The 25,417-nt window shown below is 43.4% G+C and overlaps 1 protein-coding gene across 1 annotated transcript; it reads left to right on the top strand.

Moving 5' to 3' along the window:
- Positions 1-6,625: 6,625 nt before the first annotated feature.
- On the top strand, positions 6,626-24,092 carry LOC146200193 (uncharacterized). The gene is made up of 9 exons (XM_084592291.1): positions 6,626-6,940; positions 9,019-9,078; positions 11,412-11,486; positions 13,907-13,955; positions 16,399-16,610; positions 18,424-18,714; positions 20,049-20,265; positions 21,993-22,151; positions 23,908-24,092. Exons 1-9 carry the CDS (start codon positions 6,626-6,628, stop codon positions 24,090-24,092), a joined length of 1,563 nt encoding a protein of 520 aa, XP_084448417.1.
- Positions 24,093-25,417: the final 1,325 nt, after the last annotated feature.

The raw sequence follows: 25,417 nt of genomic DNA, 5'->3' as shown, positions 1-25,417 counted from the left end.
TCAATCACTCGCCCTATGTTTGAGTGTGTCAATACTTCGAACAAGGCATCGTGCGAAACGCGATCGAATGCTTTGGCGAGATCCAGCTGTATCATTGCCACTCGAGATCCAATCGCGTCACAACACTCCAAAACAGTTCGTACCACGTGCACATTTCTTTGTTTTTTCTTGATTGCCTGGTCTTGACACGAGAACCAAATATACAAAAATCTCTGAAATGCTATTTACAGGCGCTATTTACATATGACACGATAAAATTCACGCATACACAACAAAGGCGCTAGCCTTGAGAGCCACTCGGGAGGTTCTGCTGTAGCTTTCTGGATTACCAAATACCTGTTGGTTGGTTGGTTGGTTCACAGGAAGGGAAAGGCGCAGTATCTGTCACACTTGCTTGTATCTGTCACACTTGGAGGAAGGTGGGAGTGACAGTGGATAGAGAGGAAGAGGAGCCGTAGTGGAGGGCTACGGAGTAATTTCGACCACCTGGGGATCTTTAACGTGCGCTGACATCGCACAGCACACGGATGCCACTTTGTTTCGCCTCCATCGAAACGCAGCCGCCGAGGTCGGGTTCGAACCCGGGAACTCCGGCACAGTAGTCGGGCGTCTTACCACTGCGCCACCCCGGCGGGGCAATAAATTCTGGCAGGCCGTGCATCTTTATCGTAACGGTAAACCGCCATTCTTGAGCGCCACCCAAAACGACGGGAATGGCGGCCTTTAAATTCGTTCTTATTCGTTTTAGACAATATATACACTATTTGTAGCCAAATGGCGCTGCTCAGAGGAATCGCGAATCCCGCGCCAAAGCGTCGTCTGCTGGAGTGCTCCTACGGGATATGGTTTGCTAATACGCATCCGGATAGGCCAACGAGCGACCGTGGACATCGAAGCACTCGGCTGTGGTGCCCTATGACTGGGCACGGTGTCAAACTAATTCCCTGCCGCCTGGCAGCTATGTGTCGCCATGGGTCAGGTGCATACTGGTCCGAGGGCCTCAAGGCAGGTATAATGCTGTCTGATTTATTTATTTATAGGAAGGGAAAGGCGCGGTAACTGTCTCACTTGTTTTCTGTGGACACCGCAACCGCGCCTTAAGGGAAGGGAGGAAGGTGGGAGTGAAAGTGCAAAGAGATCTCAATGACACAGCTCGCCGAGAAAGAGCAGCGAAGAGAAATTGTGGTTGGCTCGAGGCAGAGATCGACAAAACGCGAGAACTTCGCGTTATGAAACATCCGAATAACCATGTACCCAAGCTTCATAAAGCCCACGCTCGGAATGCTAGACTTAAGCAGAAAAATTTTCACATTATTTTCCTAAGTCCCACCACGTCTTTTCAATGCGAATTGCCTCTTCTTGAATACTTTTTGTTTTCATAAATGCTGTTAATCTTGGCACATCGCTTGCTACCTGCTAAGGCGATTCAGTGTTTGCTTTCTGAATGATAGCCAGCAAAAGAATGTAATGTCAGTGCGGACTCAATGTCACCGCAGTGCAGGCTTTATGGTCATGTGTAGTGAGCTCGAACATTATTGCACCGCCATGCTTCTTGGCACTTTAACATGGTTACAGTATAACATTAACCTCAGAAAAAAAAATTTATCACAAAAGTCTATTCTATTCTAGGTTCTTTTTTTTGTAGTTGTGCATTGGGCGACTCGCTTCGTGTGCTACTTGCAATGGTAATCGTTTGTGTAATGAATTTGTCGGTTCATCTCGGCACAATAGCTTATCAAGGAAATCTATCGTGGTTGCGCCTGTTTCGAAATAATTCTTAAAATCGCCGTCAAATTAAAACTTCTAATATATATATAAGAACATTTAGCCAGCTCTCGAATTCTCTGAGCGTGCAGCGCATATCTCTTCCACATATGAGTTTATTACGTCCTTGGAGCTTTTGTGTATAAATGAATGGCACAGTGTTTTTTTTGTTTTCTTTGCAATGAACAGGACAAATCTTCATTTAGGTTGGTTGGTTGGTTTGTGGGGTTTAACGTCCCAAAGCGACTAAGGCTATGAGAGACGCCGTAGTGGAGGACTCAGGAAATTTCGACCGCCTGAGGTTCTTTAACGTGCATTGACATCGCACAGCACACGGACGCCACTCCGTTTCGCCTCCATCGAAACGCAACCGCCGAGGTCGGGTTCGAACCCGGGTAGTCCGGCACAGTAGTCGGGCGTCTTACCACTGCACCACCCCGGCGGGGTTAAATCTTCATTACCAACACGCTCCGCTGAATTAAACTAATCTTCATGTAATGGGTCCAACGTTCTTTCTCTTCGGCGAAACTGAAAATAAAGATTAGTTTCCAACTACTTATTCTAATTTATATATCAGGACGATTAGTTATATATCCGGCCTTTGTTGTTCTTGTTTTGAAATATCCTTCCATTCTTTGTTGGTCCCTAAATATATATGAGCATAAACACAACATGCCGCCTTCCTTGTGCTTTTCTTGAAAATTTATACATACGCTGCTCTCCCTGTTCTCTTTGTCAAACCGAATAATAACAATAATAGCAATAATTGGTTCAGAGGAAGGCCAAGGCGCAGTATCTGTCACATTTGTTGCTGTGGGCCCCTGACCGGCGCCGTAAGGGAAGTGAGAAAGGTGGGCATGAAAGTGAAAAGAGATAAAGCGGAGTCGTAGTGGAGGGCTACGGAGTAATTTGGCGACCTGGGGATCCTTAACATCCACTGTTATCGCACAGCACACGCACACCTCTTCGTTTCGCTTCCATCGAAACGCAGCCGCCGAGGTCGGGATCAAACCCGGATACACCGGCACAGTGACGGTTATCATTTTGCCCTCCCATCGTTGTTTCCCCCTTTTCGCAAGAATGATAAAAATATGACTTTTTAAGTCCTTTGTGTACCTCTAGGATACAAAACAAGAGCTAGGAAGGTACAAATGCGACTTGCTTTCCCTAAGGACGGCTAAGTCAAAGAGCTGTTCTTTACAACTTTTTTTTATTACTTGCTTCGTGCTGAAAATAAAAAGTGAGCAACAGGCCCATTAGGTTTTGCGTAAGGGGACGAAGAACTTTATCCAGTGCTATATATACCGGGTGTCCCAGCTAACTTGAACCAAGGGTTACAAAATAATATATTTGAGGTAGGTCAGTTAAACCAATTGCATACAACTGCCCGCCTATTTGCGCACTACAGGCAATTTTTTGTTTATCGATTACTTAATTAGCTAATTATGTTAATTTCTCTAATTTATTAAATATCGACTTTAGACCAAAAATGTGAATTGGAAAGTTGTAGAGCACCTTCAGAAACCCCCATTTCATTATTTGCGATAAAGAAAGTCTCACATGTATCTTTTTTTCCGGGCTCAGAAGAAAGCCCGCGAAATACAAATAATACCATGTGACTAGCGCATTTGTGCGCCGCGATTGTGGTGCTCTCAGTCGTGGTTTGAGCGAATGAAATCAGCTGCGGCCGTGACCCGATGGTCCCGTTGCAGCGGCAGGCAGAAATGTTGACGATGGTTCGAGCGGGCTCGAGCTCGCCCGTCGCCACCGCGATTTTGGCCAGGCCTGCGCAACGCAGCAGCCTACATCACGACAGGCGGATGGCGATAAAAAACCGACAAATGAAGGTGCAGCGCTAATTTTTTTGAGTCACATGATATCATCTCGCCCCTTTACCCAAGCCTGTATGCGCAGATTCAGTGGCTGATATCTTATCGCTCATCCGTTTGTCGTGACGTTCGCTGATGGGAGAGAAGGAGGCCTTGTTAGAATCTCGGTGGTGTCGGCTCGCCGCTCTCGCTGCTACTGCACCATCACGTGGGCCGGCTGTCTGACGCGGGCGAAGAAGCCATCTCAGGCATATCGGCCTGCCGCTTTAACGTGGCCAAGAAGACACGGCCGCAGCTAATTTCGTTCGCTCAAACCACGACTGAGAGCACCACAATCGTGGCGCACAAATGCACTAGTCACGTGGTATTATTTGTATTTCGCGGGCTTTCTTCTGAGCCCTGAAAAAAAGATACACGTGAGACTTTCTTTATCGCAAATAATGAAATGGGGGTTTCTGAAGGTGCTCTACAACTTTCCAATTCACATTTTTGGTCTAAAGTCGATATTTAATAAATTAGAGAAATTAACATAATTAGCTAATTAAGGAATTGATAAACAAAAAATTGCCTGTAGTGCGCAAATAGGCGGGCAGTTGTATGCAATTGGTTTAACTGACCTACCTCAAATATATTATTTTGTAACCCTAGGTTCAAGTTAGCTGGGACACCCGGTATATACAAAGAAGGCCAGGTGGTCACAATTTCCGGAGTCCTTCACTACGGCGTCTCTCATAATCTGAGTCGTTTTAGGTCGTTAAGCTCCACAAACCAAACCAATATATATATATATATATATATATATATATATATATATATATATATATATATATATATATATATATATATATATATATAATACGTACGGTAACATGCAAAAATATAAAGCCTGGTAATTAATTTATGAACAAAACAAAAATCACAGAACAGCAGATGAAACGACACGGAAATAATTATATCACTAAGGAAAAGAAATACGCGACACAGAATCAAGCACAACGGCACTCACACAGATGAAGCATAATAAAAAGCAAGCGGCACCCACTGCCCTGTAGCTTATTACCAAGCCATATCCCGTAGGAGCACTCGAGCAGACGACGCGATTCCTCTAAGCAACGCCACCTGGCGACTAATTGTGAATATGTCTAAACGAATAATAATGCATTTAAAGGCCGCTGTTCCCGTCGCTTTTGTGGTTCAATCTGGATTGCGAAATACCTGTAAGCCACAGCAGGACCTCCCGAGTGGCTCTCAAGACTAGAGCCTTTGTTGTGAATGCGTGAATTTTAGTGTGTTATATGTAAATAGCGTCTGTAAATAGCATTTGAGGGATTTTTGTTGATTTTGTTCTCGTGTCAAGACCAGGCAATAAAGAAAAAAAAAGGTGTTGTGGTGCGCTGGTTTTACACCACGCACCACTGCACTGATGCCACTCGAACACCTGTTCGACTCCTGTGTTTGAATAGTTCTTTTCTTTTTTTAATTGCTCTTAGCGTAGTTATTTCCTGCCTTCAGTGAGTGTATGTTACCATTAGGTAGCAAGGGTAAATAGGCAAGCACAAGTAAATGCCATCAAAGGCATTTAACAGCTGCGTCAAATTTAACAAAGATGTATATATAATACAAATAAGGCTAAATGAAGGCTTCAATGATATAATGTGATGAGTTGGCGATGGAATGCTTCTAGATTAGGAAGAGAAGCGATAATGCCTGGCAGGTTATTTCATAATGTGATGGCTAGTGGAAGTGCTGATGAGTTGAAGGCTAAAGTGTGACCAATATCTTTTTGTAAAACTGAGGTGATTGTGCAATCATTTGGACATGCGGGATGGATCATCGAGGTGAAACGGACTTGATCTATTGGAGTATACATACTTGTGAAATAGTTTTAGGAGAGCGTTTTCGTAACGTGTATTCTAACGAAAGGCTACTTTTAATTACAGTGACACTTGAATGGCAGATATAGTTCCGATATATAAATCGTGCTGCCCTATTTTGGATGGGTTCTATTGCGGTGATCATGTTGTTATGATATGGAGGCCATATAGATGAAGCAAATTCAAATTGTGGACGAACAAAAGTAAGGTACGCTAGTTTACGAATATTGGCAGGATAACTCTTGTAGGTACCCTGACGACTTTAAGGCGGCAGCGCATATGGATGTAATATGGAAGGTCCACGAAAGATCAGAGGAAAGGTAAACACCGAGCTACTTGTTATGGAATACATCAGTCAGTAAATCACCTTGAATGCGGTATGGAAAGCAGGAATTGTTTCGTTTGCTGCGAAATGACATTATTTTGCACATGGAAACGTTAAAGGTCATTAACCATGAGTTGTGATATTCGTTAATAAGAAGAAGATCTGATTGAAGCACCGGGTGACTTTTAGAAGATTTAATAGGGCGATAGATGACGCAATCATCCGGAAAAATTCGCATACAAGAGAATATATTATTAGGCAAATCATTTATATAAATAAGAAATAATAAGGGTTCGAGCACGCTACCCTGCGGCACACTGGAGTTAACAGGGGAAATATTAGAGCACAGATTGTTAACGAATACGACTGCTGCCGATGCGAGAGGAAGTTACGAAGCCATGTTAAAGTTCGCGAGTCTAGACGGAGTGATGATAATTTTGAAATCAAGCGGCAGTGAGCTTTGGCGAAGTCAGGTATATGCTATCAGTTTTAAGGTTTTCGTTCCTACTGAAATTCAAGTCAGCTAACTGGTATACCTTGCTTAGGTCGTCAACAGGGCATTGAGTGCATACATAAAAAATAAAACTTACGTCACTATAGCGATACAAGGGTGATTGAAAGATACCGTATAGACATTGTAGGGAAACGCGCTGTTAGAATCATGTGTACACTATTTCGGAAAACAAACGCGATTCTTAGCAGCGAAAGGAAGGACCGGGAAACTAGTGCCTATCAGATCTCACGGGAGCAGGAAATGGTGGCCGTGCACGGAAATTGGCGCACGTGGGCGCACTAGCTTAAGGAAATGGGAATCGAGGCCCAGACGCACCGGCATGGAAAGGGCGTCCACCAGCGTCACTGCTCGCATCAGCAGTCTCCGTGGGACAGAAACTCAAGAGCCCATAAGGACCCCGAGTGGCTCCGGTCCCAGTCACAGTCCGCACAAGGAGCGACGATACGGTTGGTCTTCGGCTCGTAGTGCAGCCTTGTCCGCAAGCATGGTGCTCGGCATAAGTACGCTCATCGCGCTCTGCACCATCGCCGCCGTATTCACACACCGGCTGACGCGTGAGTTTCATGTCGGCGGTCCCCCGGCGCTACAGGAAAGACTTCTGTTGGCCCAGTGCCGTGCCACCTGCCTTGAAGAGGTGAGTGACGTCCACTCGTACTGATCCCTAGCCACCTGGAACATATTCCACTCGGTTTCTCTTTCACATCACGAACATTCATGCAAATTCTGAGAAAGAAATTTTGAAGGTGTTTTCCTTCGCATATGTTTACTGTGCTGTAAGAAATACTGCTGCAGATCCTCCCTCAACAATTGTTTTTTTCACATTTGTGCTTAAAAACATGGAATATTCGTTTTCTATTGCAGCCGTAATTATTAGTTGTTACCACTGGTGTAATCAATGAAAATTTATCATGGCATCGGAAGCTGGGACCATAGCTGCATATGTGTTTTAAAATGTTTCGTGCATTATTCAGAGTTGCCTCAAATAAATAGTTTGTCACAAAGCTGGACGTAATACAAGGATTGAATTCAGCAAAAAGCGCGATGCCCTGTATTACGCGAATCCTTCTTCATTTGTTGTGTACATATGCTGTCGCCATACTCTACTTTCAGAAAGCGCTTCCAAGGGCGAGCTATCGAAACAAAGGGGGGGGGGGGGGGGGGCGCCGGCATGAAGCAGCCGCGGGAACAGAAGGTCTCATACGTCTTTGCCAAGATAGATGGCTCCGCATTGTAGTGCAAACTGCCCTTCTACATAAAGCACGAGTCGAAAAACACTCAGGAAGAATCATCGACGCCTTTTATAAAGCGCTTATGATATTTGCGGTTTTATTTGCTTGATTTGGATGTGTTCGACGTTGTGATTGGTTTAGCTCTGATTTTATTGAAGCTTTTTCATTTTGTTGGGCTTTATGTGACAGAGTATACAGTCCCACCGCTGTCGGTTGGCAATAAAAAGCTGTGGTATAGGACTCGTGATTAGTTCCTCTCTCATCGGAAGCTCTCTATTGTCACTCACCTGGCATGCCCCAGAGGCATGGGCGACTTGATATCTGGGCTGTATATGAAAACCGGGGCCGAAGTTGGGTTCTCTCCTAACACCTTTATGAATGTATGTGATTCTATGTTAACTATGTAGCCTGTGCAGTTTCGGTTACTCTGCTACTACTCTTGATCAGTGCTCTATTACTAACACGCAGTGGTGTTCGTAGCAGCATGTGGAAATTAGGGTTATATATTGTTATTTTGCTCGGCAAGTATATAGAAAGTTGAGGTTCATGAATGTTTCCATTGTTGCAAGTATCAATATATATTCACACACGCCGTTTTCGCCAGATCGGCAAGGCGCAAAAGCCTAGCCCTTAAGTGTTCAAATTTTTCCGCATCGTTCTTTACCGGCCGTCGAGCACGCGAATTCAGCTATACCCGCAGTTGCTATTAGAGTATGTGTGTGCATATAAGATTCCGCACGATTCGGTAGCAGCTCTGAAAAATGTGTGTATATAAATAATGCATACAAAGAGTATATAATTGTTTTATTGACGAGGAATGGGCCGAAATCTTAAGTAGTGATCTTCATCAACGTTAGTTTATTTTTACATGCGTGAGCATAATTCCGCTAAACCCCTCGCTAATGCATACAGGTTTTATCGGTTGGCACATCTCAAGGGAACGCGCACTCCAAATGAGGACCGGCTATATTATTGCGCACGACGGTAGAAAACATTGCAAAAGGCAGTTTAATAAATTGTCTCTTCACTCTATTTGATCCCGCTCAGATATATCTGCTGCAAAGAATGACTCCTTCTGAAGATAACGACGCTGCAAAGTTTATTCTTTTCGCAACTAATGTAGAGCTTCAATGCTTCAATCTCATTCAATAATTGCAGTGCGGCATTCCTTAATGATTACTAATCTTTGAACTGGTAACATTAGGTGGAATGTGATTTCCCTAACGCTGTCTTGAAGGATCTGGTCAGGGAAAGCGAGAGTACAGGTTTAAAGAAATAATGACCATCGAACAGGCGTTACTGGCTACATTGATGTGACTGGACATAGGCCAAAAATATTATAGTTATTTAACCTAATGCAATAGTGATCGCAAAAACATGCCTGCAGGGCTAGAGCGTATCGTGCGACACATGTTATTGATTGGCGGGCATAACATTAAGATATTGGGTTCAACTACGAATCATTTTATTTCTTTATTTTCAGCTTGGTCTGAAAACGCAGTCCCAGGAGATTGAATGCCGAGGAGACAAGGAGTGCTACATGGTGAGTTATACAGTTCATGCGTTGTTCAAGCAGGTTTCAGAAAATGTATGTTGTACAGATAGGCAGGCTGAAAACAACAGCCAATTTTCAGGCAGGACTGCATAGGCGTGAGGAAAGCGCTAACATTGTTCTCACGGAAGGAACAGGTAGGAACTCAGCGGTGGGGAACTGAAAACTGCTACTCTTTTGAAGGCATATTGCTTGCAATCAAAGGAAAACAATGGGCAAAAAGGGTAATTAAGAAGCTCTCCGCATCAGTCAACGCTAGAAATAACAGCTTATAGCATATAAAATGATCGTTACGGCAATTTTTGAATACGGAGCCCTCGTTGCGCATTCAAAGCCAACGCAACAAAAATTGTGAACATTCGAAGAACCTCTCTTAGAATCAATGTAATTCCGCCATCACACTAACTTTTTTAAAGAGATCATTAATAGAGATGCTGCCAGGAAAAACTCGAAAATGATTAAACAAGAACCACACAATAGCCACGCTGAGATGAATGAAGGCAGAAATCAGTACAGCGCTTCAGCTGAAGACCAACACAATGATATTGTGACGACCACACTTGTAACAATATTATTGTAAGCAACTAAGGGACTTCACTTGCAGAGCTTATAATCTTAAAAAAAAACTCTTCTGCGTCTTTATCTTTCAAAAGCGGAGTATCCTGAACCGAAATGTAATGATATGCCCAAAACTATTTTACGTTTTTGAGTACCCTTCGAGCTTATTTTTCTTACTGACGTGATATTGTCTTGTCTTGATATTTTTCTTTATTTCAATTATTTTATTGTGAATTTTCGGCTATTATAAGTTATCCTGCCTGAGAAAATGTTTAGGATATTATCGCTCAGCCTTCAGAGAATAGAGATCCGCATTAAATTGTTCTGTATAATATCGTCGCGCATGATAAAACTATCTATCCGACATTCCACAGCTTTGTTTGGTAACTATTTTGTATGAATACTATGTAAGTATCTTCAGTGTGAATACGGATAGTATAATTCGTTCCCAATTCATAGGTGTGTGCGACGTGCGTGTGTACGTTTGCTTTTTCCCCTTTTCTTTAAATCTTGTTGGCTAGAGTGATGCTTCGTGTTGGTCACTCAATTGTGCTCTCTGTTAGCGCTGGTTCTTTTCATTTTAGTTCCGTAATATTGCTTCCTAAGCATTTACCCTTTCAGAGCACTTTTTATGTGACCATTATTTTACGTAATCCCTTCTTCCAAAAGCTGGCAATATTGTTAAATAAATAAACCATGATTCCTGGCTGGATGCACGTCCGAAGAGAAGAGCTTAGATCTACAATTGGTGTTAGACACGATGGCCACGTTTCTGGATCGCAATCTTTTTCTGTTGATAACGAATACATTTCTTATTGCAGCACCGAATAAGGAAAGTAAATATACTTAGACCAAATAATGTAGCCTCACCCTATCTGAACTTCCTGCTTATCATAAAGGCTCTAACCACCGCTCCTGAGTTTTGCGGGCAATCTACAGGGAGTCATATTTCAGTTTTCTGTGGAATACGTTTTATTAGGTATGCTGTATCTCAGGAGTAATTTAAGTCCTACAACAAGGTAGAACAACATTGCAGGCGAATCTTGAAGGAGGAACATTACCACATCACTAACGAAGCCTAACTAGGTCTATCGGAGTTTCTTCTTATATTAAGTAGCTTTTGGAGCTTTAGCTCCAGGGCACCCACTCCAACGATTGTCCTATGCTTGCTTGTCCTTTCTGTCTTCTCCCCATTGCCTTAATGACGGCAAAAGCAACAGTTGCGCAATGCGCTGTCACCGCTAACTGGGCTTTTCGCACATGGAGTAAGAAGGGTTTCGCCGGCTGTTCAGCCTTGTGTCTCGTCTCAATGTCGCCATGGGTGAAGCCCGCTTTATCTCAGCGGGGCGAATCAGTGCTAGAGCACATATTTCGCATTCGATAAACAGGCAAATATGCGTTATTTTTTTTTTGTGTGTGGTCCTGACAAGCATACGTCAAAGAGCGGGCTTGATGTGTTTTGCCATGACACACCTTCCATTAAGGCTGGTAGTCTATCTCTTCAAACAGGAAGCGATCGCTCTTACAAGGTTGGACGGCGACGAACGTGACGTAGTGATGCACACAGCCTGAATTATTACCACCTTGTGTCAAAACGATGTCTGCCTGTCGAAAAGACAAAGCGTTTAAAATAGCGTTCACTTAGAATGATGACTGGATGTACCAACGAGAAAGACGCGCGATTCGCTTAGTACCAAGCGCACCACTGCGAATACTTTCGTGAAGGCAAAACCGGCTCTTCTAATTCCTCCTATTTGTCTCCGCAGTGTTGGGAAGTATGTGGCCTCTTCTACGACAACTTCACCATCTGGGGACCCATGTGCACCGTGGGAGATATTTGCGTAAGTAATACCGTGTGTTATTAGCGATGGTCAGGGTTCCAAAAACCTCGGTTGTGAAAATTTCCATGTGTAACACGAGCGAATGAATTTTGCTTCAAATAATTGACGTAATTTCTTCTTAATTTTACCACGCTTTAACTTATGGCTAAGTGATATATTACAGAACACGTTAATAGGCTGCCAAACGTCCTTGTTTTCTTCCTAACTTGAAGTACAGGCCTTAGGATAAGACGGCACGCATGCACACTAGTAGATGAGGGGGGGGGGGGGGGAGGCGTCGCTGTTAATTCTTGTCAGTGTAATCACGGCTGAGTTAGAACAACTTTTAGAGGTGCATGTTTGTGTAAAAATGCTATACTCCCCGCGCATGTGCGCCTCCAGAAGTAAATTGGCCTAGAAGGGCGTAGGGAGTTCTGTTTGCTTAGTCAATGCCGCTTAGTCTATTCGCAATCGTTGGCTACACCACCACGCTGAATTGACAGGAGATGGTAACTGTATGCAGCTGTACTAAACTTGTGCAAGAGACAGGACGTGCACGACTGCATAATTAACTCCACTTTATAACGTATGTTTTACAGCATAAGGCACTGCAATTGACGCGACTATTGTTTTATATAGTTAAGCGTAAAAAATGCACTGGTTTAGTCGAACGAAAATTCTGCCGTCGACAGTGGATAGCTCGACAATTTATGAGGAGACGGGTATACTACCTCAAACGCCTATGCGTCTATGCTTTTCATTTTGTCAAACATGACAGCTGGCCAATGGCTCAGTTTTTTGCAGTTCCTTGCCTTAACTAAGTAAATTTCGCTATTCTTCCATAACCAATGTTCAGGTGCCGGTTGCCGTCTAAAGCAAAAGATTCCCCTGGAGCAAAAAGAAAATAAAAATGTTCGTTAAATGTATTTTGCACCGCAAGTCAGCTACACGAGAGTGCTTATAAGAATACCGCACGCACCTATTCCGCTTTATTATGAAATTTTAAATGGTTTGACCGTCCTGAGCTTAACCTGCTTCTCGTAGCAAGGAAAACAGAGCTGTGTCACCTCGAACTAGACACCAGATTAGGCATTCACTGCAGCATACAAGGGCAAAATGCAACGCTTGTTCTCAACTCTACTGGAACAGAAGCAATTATTAAACCTGTGGACTTAATTCTTATAGTTATAGCATAACTTTACCACCCGTATGTTTAAATAAATAAATGCCTATTTAGTTTCACGGAGAATGAGAGAAATTGGATAGATGGCAGTTTACAAAATGGGTATAACGTTTTGCTGCTTTCAACCAAGTGTGCTTCCTCATCTGGTCGCTGTCTTATAGAGCGGCCGCGGATTTATGGGAATGTATTAAGGAAAAGAGAAAAACAGAGACAAACAGAGTAGCAGGGGCAGCAGGTAGAGCCATGCTTCCTGTCGCTCTTGCAAAATTGACCCATATGAGCCTTGAAATAAACAATAACACCATACAGGACTGGCCACGAATGAGAAGGCCGCCTATCAAAGCTGGGACTGTAAGTGCGCCACCAGCAAAGGGAAGTTAAAAACGTAATTTTGAATACGGGAAGTGAGCGGAAATTTTGTCTCTTTTATCATTACAGCTTATTTCCTCGCTTTCCGCACTGTAGGAGTCATTTTGCTGCGACACTGGGAAGGGTTAAATTCAGCGAGAAATCCGGTGCTGTACACCTGATCGCGCTGTTTCGAGAAACTGACGTCACTGGTGACGCCAGGCGTGAATGTACAAATTATAAATTATTGTGCAGAAGTCTTTTGACGTGAAATTAACGGAGGCACATGTACTAAATATTTTAGCCATATGAATTGTTTTTATATGAGTAACAAAACTATTTCAACGTTTAGTTGGTACACGAACTCTCTGCCTTTGTGTTCCCAACAAGATACGTTCATAGTATGGCACGTATACGCTTTTCTTTATTTCATTACGCCAGGTATACAAGTTGTCCTCGCGGAGGTAAGAGACGGGGAAGGTAATAACGTTACTATGAGGTTGCCTTAAACAAGATGTCCTAATGTTGTAATATATTAGCAAAGAGCAGTTAGTATAAGTAAAGAGGAACCGCTGAATGGAGTCATTAAGCTTAAGGTGGAGAGTAAGTTTTCCTCTAAGCTTTTTGCCATTGAGAGCTTCGTAATAGCCATGGTCTTGCCATTTAGATGTGAAGTGCGAAGAAAAATTGCATTGTTTATCTCTTTATCACTGCAGAAGCTCAGTGATTAATGCCTTGCTGAAAACCAAAACGTAAACTCCCTAGAAATAGCTTTTTGTCAAATGTTTATCTTTTTTGCTTCGAATGTCTAAGCCTTTTTCCCACTGGTTCTTCGCCTCTCCCTTAAAATGTGGTTCTTTTCCCAAAAGAGTGTTTCCTGAATGCATATGTTCCAACCCCTTTTGTGCAGTTCCCCGGCTGTCAGGTGGCCTGCTCCTTCAAGAAAACGAATGGAACAGGTGCGTATTTAATTTCCACGCACTGCACAAAACTGGGTGCTAGGATAGGGACCGACGAAATGAGCGTGGCATAAGAAAAGACTCTGTACTTGATGGGTACTACTGGCCCACGGCATGACACACGCAATGTTTCTATTCTTGAATATTGTGTTAAGCTGCTGGAAATGTCCGGTAGCGCCTACAACATAATTTGGTGGTTTCTTGTTAACTAGTCAGCTTCGCAGTTTGATTGCCTCTATAAATTTTGTTCCATGTATCTTCTGAACGTAGCTTCGTTACTAAGTCGTGGAATATACTACATGCTTATCATTGGTTTACATGCTGGATCATTAAAAGCAAAAGATATCAGACAGAAATTGTATAGAATACCTTAAAAACCAGATTATGATGAACTCTAAGATGTATGAACTTTAGTGTATCTAACAAGGAGCCCTTTGGTATGTATTTATTTATTAATATTTTTTTATTCACTATATAACCAAATCAAAGCGGTACAAGGCGGGGGGGGGGGGGGGGGGATGATACAGTGAATGAGCAAAAAGCAAGGGCCGGCAACAAATATGAAATAAAAATAACAGTCCCTAAAAGTGAGTAGCACGGTATGCGGGAGCTGCAGTGAAACAATAAAGACCAGAAAATTTCGCAATGAATGAGGAATGAATATCCAATCGTATCATTTACGGGGAGCAAACGAATCCTTCAAGGCTTTAGTTCTGCATGTGTTTACGCACGTGATATCAGGGCTGTGATATGTATACGGAATGGGGAACAAGTCACTCATGGGGAATGAATAATGTTATGCCGAGTTGCTTTGATAATGAGCCTACAGATTCAATGGTACTTATCCCAGGAAATATATTTAGGTAGTTTTCAAAAACACAGGGCCAAATATGTGGCAGAGAAATCGTAAACAAACCTACGAAAACAACTATACTCTGAAATAAATATTTCTTAACCGAGGCTAATAATACGCGGAACGCTATAAAAGCTCAAATATTTCCATAAACAATTATTTTGCGCCAAAATGGACCATACCGATTCGTTACAGGCATTTGTTAGGACGCATAAACCTTCAACTACTACATACAACGAACATTAAACACGCTCAGTTATTTGGTTGACAGTTCGGCCGACTTCAGTTAGAAATGCTATGAAGCTGCCGGGTTGGCGCCACTAGAAGGAAGTCCTGCGCGTGTGCACTGCTGCACCACAAACGCTGAGAAATACTACCCGCTGTAAAAATGCGCAATGCATTCTGTATACAAACTAGCTTCAGAAACATACAAATATGTCGCAAACAAAACGCCGACAAGGCAGGAAAAAACAAAAAGAAAGGATACAGATATATATGCAAAATGCATCAATTTGGTTTTAACAAGAAAGGTACCAATCAATTGTTTTCTGTGTTCAAAGGGGCCCTGAAACGATAGTGGCGACAATATTGTGTTGTACGGAATTATATATAGATGGCTTTTGTAATATTCAGTTCAGAATTAAACGATCTGCGTGGAGGATTTTAATTAAATAGCATATTTAATGCACCCCTAAGCCACCTCTCGCAACCGACCAGGGCTACATATATCCCCGCACTCTCTCTTCCCGAAGAACTTTTTGGGTGCGCCCAATCATTGGAGGCTCCCAGGTTACCCGGGCGGGATGGGGCACGGTCTGAGGCCGTCGCGACCACTATTTTTTTTTCTTGCTCGCGGCATTAGGTGAGTTGAGGAGTGGGGGGACAGGAGGTGTTCCATTTTCGATTACTGATACCATTGGTGTTATTGAAGCTTGCTTAAAATGCCTTGAGCTGTGGGAAAAATTGATGGAATACATATTCTTCGCGGGTGCTTTCGAATTTTAGGAAATAGCTTTTAATGCGCTTTTTACTTCCCATCGAACCACACGCCTTTGGCTGAAATGCTGTAAGAGGGAAAGACTTTTAGGGGTAAGCTAATCCTTACAACCTTAGTGAAGCCTCTTAAACCAAACAAAGAAATTACCTGCAGGTAATAATATTCTGGATATAAAGAATCTCAGGATCAATACCAGTGAGTGTGTATGTAGAGGTGTCTTGCTTTAAATCAAAATGCTTTACCTAGCTGTTTACCAGTCATGTGTAATTTGCAACATTTTCCGTAGGCAATCCATAGCGAAGTCGTATATTATCTGGCAGTGATTCGATTACATGTATGAAGTTTATTGTGTAGGAGATTCAACTTGACTACCTTCAGTTTGCAAAGTGATAGGAGGCGATGTTTCGGTTTCTTAAAGCTAAGAAAACCTAACAATAATTGTAGGACCTAGGCACTTCATTCAAGTATAGCTTTCCCGGAGTGAAGTAAATATATATATATATATATATATATATATATCTATATGGAGAGAGAGAGAGAAAATTGAAGTGCCCAGCAGATGTAGAGTGCAGGTCGTCGTCCACTCCTCTCAGGCACCTCAGCGGCGAAAGCAGCCCCACAGGAAGACCTTTCCGGCGTGTTCGCGGACCCTCCGCAGCTGGAAGCGATGGATGGCGACCAGGCTGTCCGCGTGACTTGGACACGGCCCGTAGACCACGGAGGCGTCTCGTTTGAACCGGCGCTGGTTTATGTGCTGCTGCTAAGAGGAGTGGTAGACCGAGACCGATGGGAAGAAGCCACACAGGTATGCGTGTGTCACATGTTTGGCTTGCTGCTTGTGTTGTGAAACAAAAGGTTGAGAAAATAAAAACAGCAGGGAGGCCGATAGCTCTAAACGCCGAGAAAGCAGAGGTAGAGGGGCATCCATAGTTTTTGGCGTATCAACGGTTTTGAAGACAAGCATTGCTGCTGCAAGACGAAATGAAAACGTCAGTGAGACATGTAGGAAAGGGTGCATTCCGTTTTCGTCCTGCAAGCTCTAATTGGTCCACCTATTGCAAGCTAGACAGGGCAGCCTTCCATCGTTCAAATGTTGGAAATGCATTTGTGTCGCCAGTTGGATTGCTTGAGCAGGATCATGACACGGTAGGTAGCTACCTGCCTTCTCAATGCAAAACTTCTATTTAGAGTCGTACGACTTGAGGAGGCTTAAATGGGTGGTAAGTTGTAAGATCCAGTGGGGAAAAAGAAAATGGCTGACATGCATTTAGGCCACTGTCCCTCTATGGGACATACTTCACAGCATTTCGTTTCAACCTCTTAATGGCAGGCAAATAAATAACAGGTATAAATACAGCACCTTTAATTTCAAATACGGCGCCTTTAATCTCAATCGGGCCGTCTCAAGGGCATCTTTTACATGCGCTCCCGTAATGTGTTGTTTACACTCAAAATGACCATATATCTGAAGTCATTTGATGCGATCAGGATATGTGTAAAACATTATACTCTCGGTTAAATGTATGCCAATGTAAAGCTTTTCCTCGTCATTCTGCGATGCGGCGACCCCTGGTCAGTATGGGTTAAAAGCAAGGACGTGTATTGTCCGACGTCAACGCACGTTAAAGAACCCAATGCAAGTGCTCCAAATTTCCTAAGCCTTCTTAAAAGGCGTCTCTCGTAGCCTCAATTCATATAGAACGCAAAACGCTACAAACTGAGTTAAATGATAATACAAAATAATTCATACATTAAGTAATCAAAAAGATTTAATTGACAGTCTGAACCTTCATGAAGTTGTTTCTAGGCTGTACAGTTGACTATGCCCATGCAGCTCATCGAGTTTACTGTTCAGCACTTCTAAATATTTGATTAAAAGAACAACAACTAGGTTAGGCATTGTTTTGATTAGTGGTCTCGTGAAATTGGTACGATGTTACCGAATACGGCCGAATACGGCCTTTAACATGCTTTCAATGACGGTCAAGCTTTAACCTCACTGGCAGCTTTTATGGTGCATCATCAGGTCGTGCCGTCTTCTATGTCTCACTTTTTATATTTAGTTCTTCTTGCCACTTGGTCAAGTCCTCATAACAGATAGGCTCCACAATGACGGTTTTGAGAGTTTGGAACAGAAATTACCATGGTGTTAAACAGTTATTTCTAATGCAAAAAGTTGGAGGTACATACGGCGCCGCATGATGGTTTGAATACTAGGCAGGATCATTGTAGCGCCCCAGCAAGGTTTATTTGCGACGCAGCACTAGCAAATGGCTCGCAAGGAGCAGCAAGTGATGCGGACTTGTCACAGAGGTATCTGTAGCGCATGCTACCGTTCCATGCAGCGCTTCGGCGGCCTGCCAATGGCGGGTGTCCCAGATGCTATGATAACCAAGCGTGTAGGCAGTTCTCAAACGTGGTAAAAGCTATGGCTATAGCAATGTCCTCGCATTAAATGAACGAAATACTCGTAATGTGTGCTAGAAGCCATAAAACACGTTTCAATTTTCCAAAGGAAACTTCAATGGCCTAGAGGCTTCAGTCCAGCTACTTTGGCGTACTTTCCCATGCATTTATTGCTGATATTCTTTCGCAATCTCAACCGCTACACCTCGCAGACGCAGTACCAGAACGCGACCCTGAGCCACAGCCAGTTGAAGCAAGCGTCCGAACTGGAGATCGTCGCCTTCTCGCCTCACGGCCCTTGCGCACGCACTAGGCTTAACCTGGAGCTGGATAACATGCGGCCAGACGTGGACACTGTGCTGTCGGATGCCGCCCACCACATGGACCACTGCGCCGCGCCAAGGCTGCGGGGGTTGCGCCCTTTGACAGGACACAAGGTTGAGGCGCAGGTCTCCTGGGAGTGCGCTCATCGTTCATCGCACTCAAAGGGAGGGAAGTTTGAGGTGAGATATTATTACAGCCGCTTTGTGAAGCATGTCAGATATATACCTATATTTGGATTGAACGCTCTCGTCGAGATGACTCACGTCGGAGGACCTAAACCTAACTAGTGAAAATACAACTGTTTCCGAGAAAATGAAATGTGACGTCACTGCCCGACCTTTTAGGCGGACACCTGACATATGCCGCCAGGGAAGGGAATAAGGTGGCCATGAAAGAATGAAGAGGGGCCACAGTGGATTTATTTCGGCAGTCTGGGGAATCATTCACGTTTGACATCGCCCAGCGCAGGGGTTATTAGACGTTTCGCTGCCAACGAATGTCGGCCTCAATAACCGGCTGCGCACACGGGCACTACGCCTCCTACAACCTACCGGTCACCATCGGATTTCCCTGCTGGCGAAACTGAATGCCATAAATACGCCACGGAGTGGTCGCATTCAGGTTTCCAAAGCCTACAAAATAAGGACTGCAGTTAGCTTGCGCGACTGCCGCGAACGTTTCCCATGGCAATGACATCCAAAACGAACATTTTGTGGTATCCCCTTTGTTAGTCAACAACCCAGTCGTTTTCAATGATATTTAAGAAAATTCTTTGCGACTCCATGGAGAATTTTATAGGCAACACTTTGTAACGCGTTGCAAGTGCTATGCGAAAACACAATTTTGTTCAGGAAACCCCCATTGTATTGCATATTCCTTACTATATAGGCACGTATCTCTGAAGGTTACCTGGTGTTAACTACTGGAAGCCAACTGATGGCAGCAAATGTTAACATTATGGAGAGCTTAGCATGCTTTGTTGCCATCTTTTCAGGGCAGTTAACCTATATCCCGGTCTCTATGTTCCAAACGTTCCTGAACGCTTATATTAGCGCAAAGCTGGAGGAGAAGTATGAGGCTGCGGTCTTGGTATGGCTGCCATTTCTTGCTGAATGAGGGCCGAAAATTACATTTTTGTTTTTGTTTTTTTTTCAGCTAAAGCAGACCTTGAGTTTACGGTTCAATATCAACTCATTCACAAGGCTGCTCGCACACACATTTTTTCAGTTCATCGTTCCTGTTGATCGTGCGAACTGGTCGCTGTGATATATGACAAAAGGAAAGCTTTCGTAACATTATTGAATCCGATTAGGGCGTCGGCAGATCTCTAAACGTGTATACTTGATTGCAAGCTTCAAAAGCACATCTTCGAAACTTTGTCAGTGGCGTCTGCCATTCTCCTCTGCCCCAGTACTAAAAGCCTTTTGCGCTCCTTAAAGTAATGCGCAATTACAAGAAATTGTTTTGTGGTGCGTATGCGTAATTGTTAATGCTTAATTGCACTCTCTACCAGGTCACATGGAAAGCCCTGGACAGCGCGGTGGACATCACCGGGCGCCTGTTCACTACCCAAATGTCGGCCACACTGCCGCTGTGGTCGGATACCTCGTACTCCATCTTTGTCCGCCGCCTGTCCCCTTGGACGGGAGAACCAGACGCCGAGACGCAGGCACTGCTCCTCGACACGTTCAGCGCCCAGCCCGCAGCCAGCGTCAAAGAGGCCACTCCAAGTAAGTAGCGCTTACATGCTCCCTTACGTGAGTGGCCATTCCCTCCTTTAAAACTGTCGAGGAACGATTGTTCACGGCGTGCGCTGAGTTCTGCGCCGCTTATTGTGAGTTATTGACACACGCAAATGCCAGTCGACTGTGAAATGTTTTATCATAGCGGTGAAAACACTGAAAGTGCTACTTATTCATATAAGAAGCATTAAGTTTTTTTTTTGTTTTACACCTGGAGCTATTAAAAACATGTTAGATTTAAGATAGGGTGGGAAATAACGCCCAAAACTAATTCACTACATATCGCTAAGAGTGCCAACTGAAGAAAACAGCACGCCGGAAACAGGCTCCTGAACTGTCCAAGCTGAAGGTAATTTACAATGTTCAAGTCAAGAAAGTCACAAAAATATGCACAAACAAATTCGTTCGGAGCAGCTTCACACAGATGTCCCAAGGTTGCTTTGGTGATTTTCCAATAGCGCTGTTTAAACAATTTCCATAGCTGGCATTTCCATTCGGCTGTTTTGGCTAATTTTTCATTAATGCGTGCGTAGGGGTCTAGGTCTCGCCTTGTTGTTCAAAGCGAAAATTCTAGAGAAATGCTTCAATAAAGTATAATGCCCAATCGATACAGAATCGCCGTTATTGATATAATTTTTTTAATGCCGAGTTTTGTTCTTTATATTTATCAATTATAAAATCCAAACTTGTTTTAGCTGAATATTCATATATTTACAGGAAAGATTTCTGTTTCCAGCATCCAGGTGACATCTTCACGGATCTACGAAATTGACTACGATTAGTAATGCGCGTATTGCCACCTGTCGTTGTGAGAGCTTTTAGATTTATAAATTACTAAATACTTAAATGAGCCATATTATATTCTGAGAGAGACCGCTAGTCCAGGCACAAGGACGCTTAAATTACTTGGCTAAGCATAGTACTTCTCCTTCCGAAACCATTTACTTGTTTCGAGCGATGCTGCCGAGCAGGCCGTACGCGTCCGATTTCCCAACTGTCAAAAGCTTTATCCACCTCCCTTCCCAAATCATTTCAATGTAAATAAATGCTTTCTCCTCCTCCTCCTCCTCCCCTTATAGACAACTGAGATGTATGCGAAATGAGCCGTGTAACAAAACGCAGATTTGTGAAAGAGCTTTTGGCGCCTGACTTTTAACATGAAGGAGGTTAATAAAAGGCTTATTCTCAGGCTCAGTAGCGTGCGGCGAATGCACAGCATGTGAAACTATAAATGACGGCTTGACTTCCTAGTTAGTTTCTTGGTTTGGTTCGCTACGTGAGATTCACCGGTACAAAGAGAGCTTCAATGGAGCCATAGTGGAAAGCTTTGGTCAATTTCGCACGTCATCCTAGACGAATATTTGAGTGCCCCAAGCGCCGAACCATCCTGTTGTATCGAAATGTGTCTTGCATGCAGGTAAAGCTTCTTGGTAACGCTGAGCTATACGACTTTGCTGTTTACTTCCGTGGACAGCAGATGTTTGGAATACTACTAGTATGCATTGTCGCGGGGTTCAGCCTACAACCACAATCCTGCAAGTCTCACAAAATACACTTTCCTGCCTCAAAACAACAGCAGTACTTCTTGACCCTTGGTGGACAACGGTATTAACCTGCTTAAAACCTGCTGAAGAGGAGTATCTATAGATAAATCTGCTGTTTCGCGACAATATGTAGCGTGACGGGTCGACTGATTCATCCATTCTTGGTTTCAGCGGGAAGTTGCGTGGGCATCGAAATCGTGGCCGGCGGCGCAGCCGCCCTCTCAGCCGGGTTCATCGTCTCGGTCATAGCCTTGGCCGTGGTCGTGCGTCGGCAGACGCCGATGCCCAACCAATATCAGGACTCTGGCAAGTCTGTCGCAGAAAACAAAGGTGAGGGCGGGCACCTGTGGCAGTGTGTGAAATTTTATACGCAGTGCTGCGGCATACACCTAAGTGCGTATCATATTTACTTATATATATTGTCAATGTTATAATAGCCAGCTCCAGTTGGTCCATTTCTGTGCTCGCGGTATTACAATGCACTTCTGGGCGAAAAATGCGAACAAATTGTTCCGGATGCAAACACTCAAAAATAAAAACTGAAAGGTTACACGCTAGCCGATGATGGGTGTGTCCTTCATGAATGACCTTATCCCATTTATTTCCCATCTATTGGGCACCACTCGTGCAGCTGATTATTTTATGATATTCCTCAGTAAAAAGTTCACTACGCCTTTTTATTGTTCGTTCTTTTCTTGCGTGACTTTCTCCATTCTTCGCTATCTCCCTACTTTACCGGAATACTACTGCTACTACTACTACTACTCCTACTACTACTACTACTAATAATAATAATATTAATAATAATGAATAGTAAAGTGAAAAGCAGCTGCTGATAAAGGCATACAAGCTGCGATCACAGCAGTGGCATGCAGTTTCTTGCGCGTTGTCACTGTCAGTGACCAGCGTAATGAAACATAGCTACATAATGGGACACTTGAAACAATTACATTATACAGGACGCTACACAACTCACTGTCATTACTAAAGAAACGGCGAAAACCTAACCCTACAGACAATAATAGAGAATGGGCAGCAATCTTGAAGAAGCTACGGATCGAAGTCCACAGGCCATCATAGCCTAGATTATCTTCACAAAAGAAGTTCTTCAACCCAAAATTTTTCAGCTTTGGATATAATCAGAACTAGCCACTGAGTGAATGTGAGCCTTCAATATTTACTCAGTAGACAATAGACAAACACTTGCTGACGTGCGTGGTTTGCTCATGCGCGTAGAATTATTAGAGACAGCACAAAACGGCCGCCTCACGTGGTACAGTTTTGCAGACTGTTTTCAGGGCAGCGTAAAAAATATTACAATCAAGTGAGATATTAAAGTGTGCTTCTTCTAGCACGGTAACTATATTTTGGTCGTTACCATTCATCTGTAGTGCTGTGGCTGGGTCATCCAGCGTTTGTCCAGACATCATGGGGCAGTGTCATGAAATCATAATCTGCGGAGCTATATTAGTTATCAAAATATACATTGCTATTTTGCTGGAAAATTGCGTTACCCGTAATTGGCACAAAAAACAAATTCGTCCGAACACGAGCATAAACACCGTGGCGCTCCTACGCGTGGAGTCTTGGCATAAAAGCACAGAAAAAGTGATCCTGGTTGAAATGAACTTATGCATGCATTTTAAATGAAGAAATGATAGCGCCCACCAAGAAATATGGAGAAACGAAAACAAACGATTTTCATACTACCCATTCCCATTCCCAATACTAGAGCCTTGTTCAAGATGAAATAATAGACATGTAGCCATCATTTCATTTTATTTGAAAAGAGGGGGCCAGAAGAGTGTCCAGACAAAGGCAGATTACTGTCACTGAATAATCTTGTGTGACAAATTTTACGCTTTGCATTTTTTACCTCAATGTTACCATGCCCGACATACCATGTTTTGGTCCAACTTAAGGCTTCATACCTTGAGTTTACAAACGTCGGCGGAAGGCTTGATCCGCTGCATGAGGACGAATTATCTTCTTGAGGCCTTCATCAAGAGCAAACCATTTAGTGAGTATCAAGGCAACTGTGTAGAGAAGAGCGGAGAAGAAATAACTGTACCAGTCTCTTCTGCAGGTTGTCCCGAGGGACGCGGCCGACGTGGGTCCCAGCTTTGCTCTGGAGCTAAGGCCATATTCAGAGTTGGCAGCGTCCAGAGCAACGGCCCCTCGAGCCCCGTGGGTGAATCGCAAGAAGACCTGCTGACCGCCCAACGGGTGGGTGGTGGCCGGTGCTTCGTGTACGACACCCAGGCATCCTAACTTCCTAACCATCACTGCTCCCAACAAGAGGGATAGACCCGTGACGGCGTTGATCTGGCACCGGTCATCAGGAAAGGACGCACGTAATTTAATCATTATTTATTGTTTCCGCCTGCGTTTCCGGTTCTTGCTTTGTACCTTTGGTGGGCAAATAAATAAATGCTGTGCACTCAACCGTCATCTTCATCTCAACACCAATTGCGACTTTGTGTCAACGCCACACAATGCGCCTGCCTAGAAACCTATACCGTTCTGCCTAAGCCCCAAAGGTCTGAAATGTTTTTTTTTTTTTTTTACAATTTCTTATGTCACAACCTTTACCAATGGGACGTGAAATTCGGCGGTGGTGGGTTCGAATTCGAGCAGGGATATGTAGGTAATGTTGCTTGTACAGTAATCTCCAGGAATAGAACAATATTTCGGATTCATCAGAAACAAAATGCTTTATACATTCCGCAATGTCAATTGATGATGACTTCCCTTGTGTGTACTGTGAACTATGTTTACTCGGCTTTAATCATGTATACTATGGCCGGTAATCGTAACCCCAAACATTGAAGATTAGAGAGTATCATCATATGTGTATCAGTTTCTTACAAATTTCAATAACTGTCTTACATTTAAAAGACGTCTCAGAATTTTTGACTCAGACACGGTTCACAAGGCCATTGTATTTTTTTATTGCCTTGTCTTGACATATTGCATTTCACAAAAACAATATCAACAAAAATCACTCAAATGCTATTTAGATACGCTATTTACATACGACACATTAAAATGAACGCATACAAAATAAATGCTCTGGTCTTGCGAGCCACTTGAGAGGTTCTGCAACAGCTTTTTGGATTGCTAGAGATCTGTCCACGCTTTCCCAAAAACAAATTCGGGCAGGCCGTGCGTCTTTATCACAATGGTAACCAGCCATTCTTGAGTGCCATACACAGTGGAAGCCCATGAGTATAATTAAAAAAAATGGTACGCCATCCTTACTTTCCACGCACAAGTACAGGATACCATGACGGTTTAGCGAAAAATATTTCATTAGCGTTCTTTGCAATATATCCCAAAAATATACCACTCCACCACAGTGTAAAAAACACGGTCTATTGTTTTTGGCTTCCTCTATAATAAAAAGTGTGATTCCCAGGGTATAAATATTTCCTTTTCCTGTGTTTTCACCGGCAAGGTTCCGGTGTGCAATTTCAAAAAAAGGCTTTTGCTCCTGACATCACCTGCATTCTTTTTACCCTTTTAACACACCTGCACTTGGGCCTCCACTGTACAAGGCCCTGTACAAAGGCACTGGGAGCATAATGTCGCACAAT

The sequence above is a fragment of the Amblyomma maculatum genome, chromosome 2, assembly GCF_055883805.1.
Source record: "Amblyomma maculatum isolate TAMU_Amacu chromosome 2, ASM5588380v1, whole genome shotgun sequence".
Lineage (NCBI taxonomy): Eukaryota > Metazoa > Arthropoda > Arachnida > Ixodida > Ixodidae > Amblyomma > Amblyomma maculatum.
Note: the sequence above shows the minus strand (reverse complement) of the source record. Positions and strands in the feature narration are given on the sequence as shown.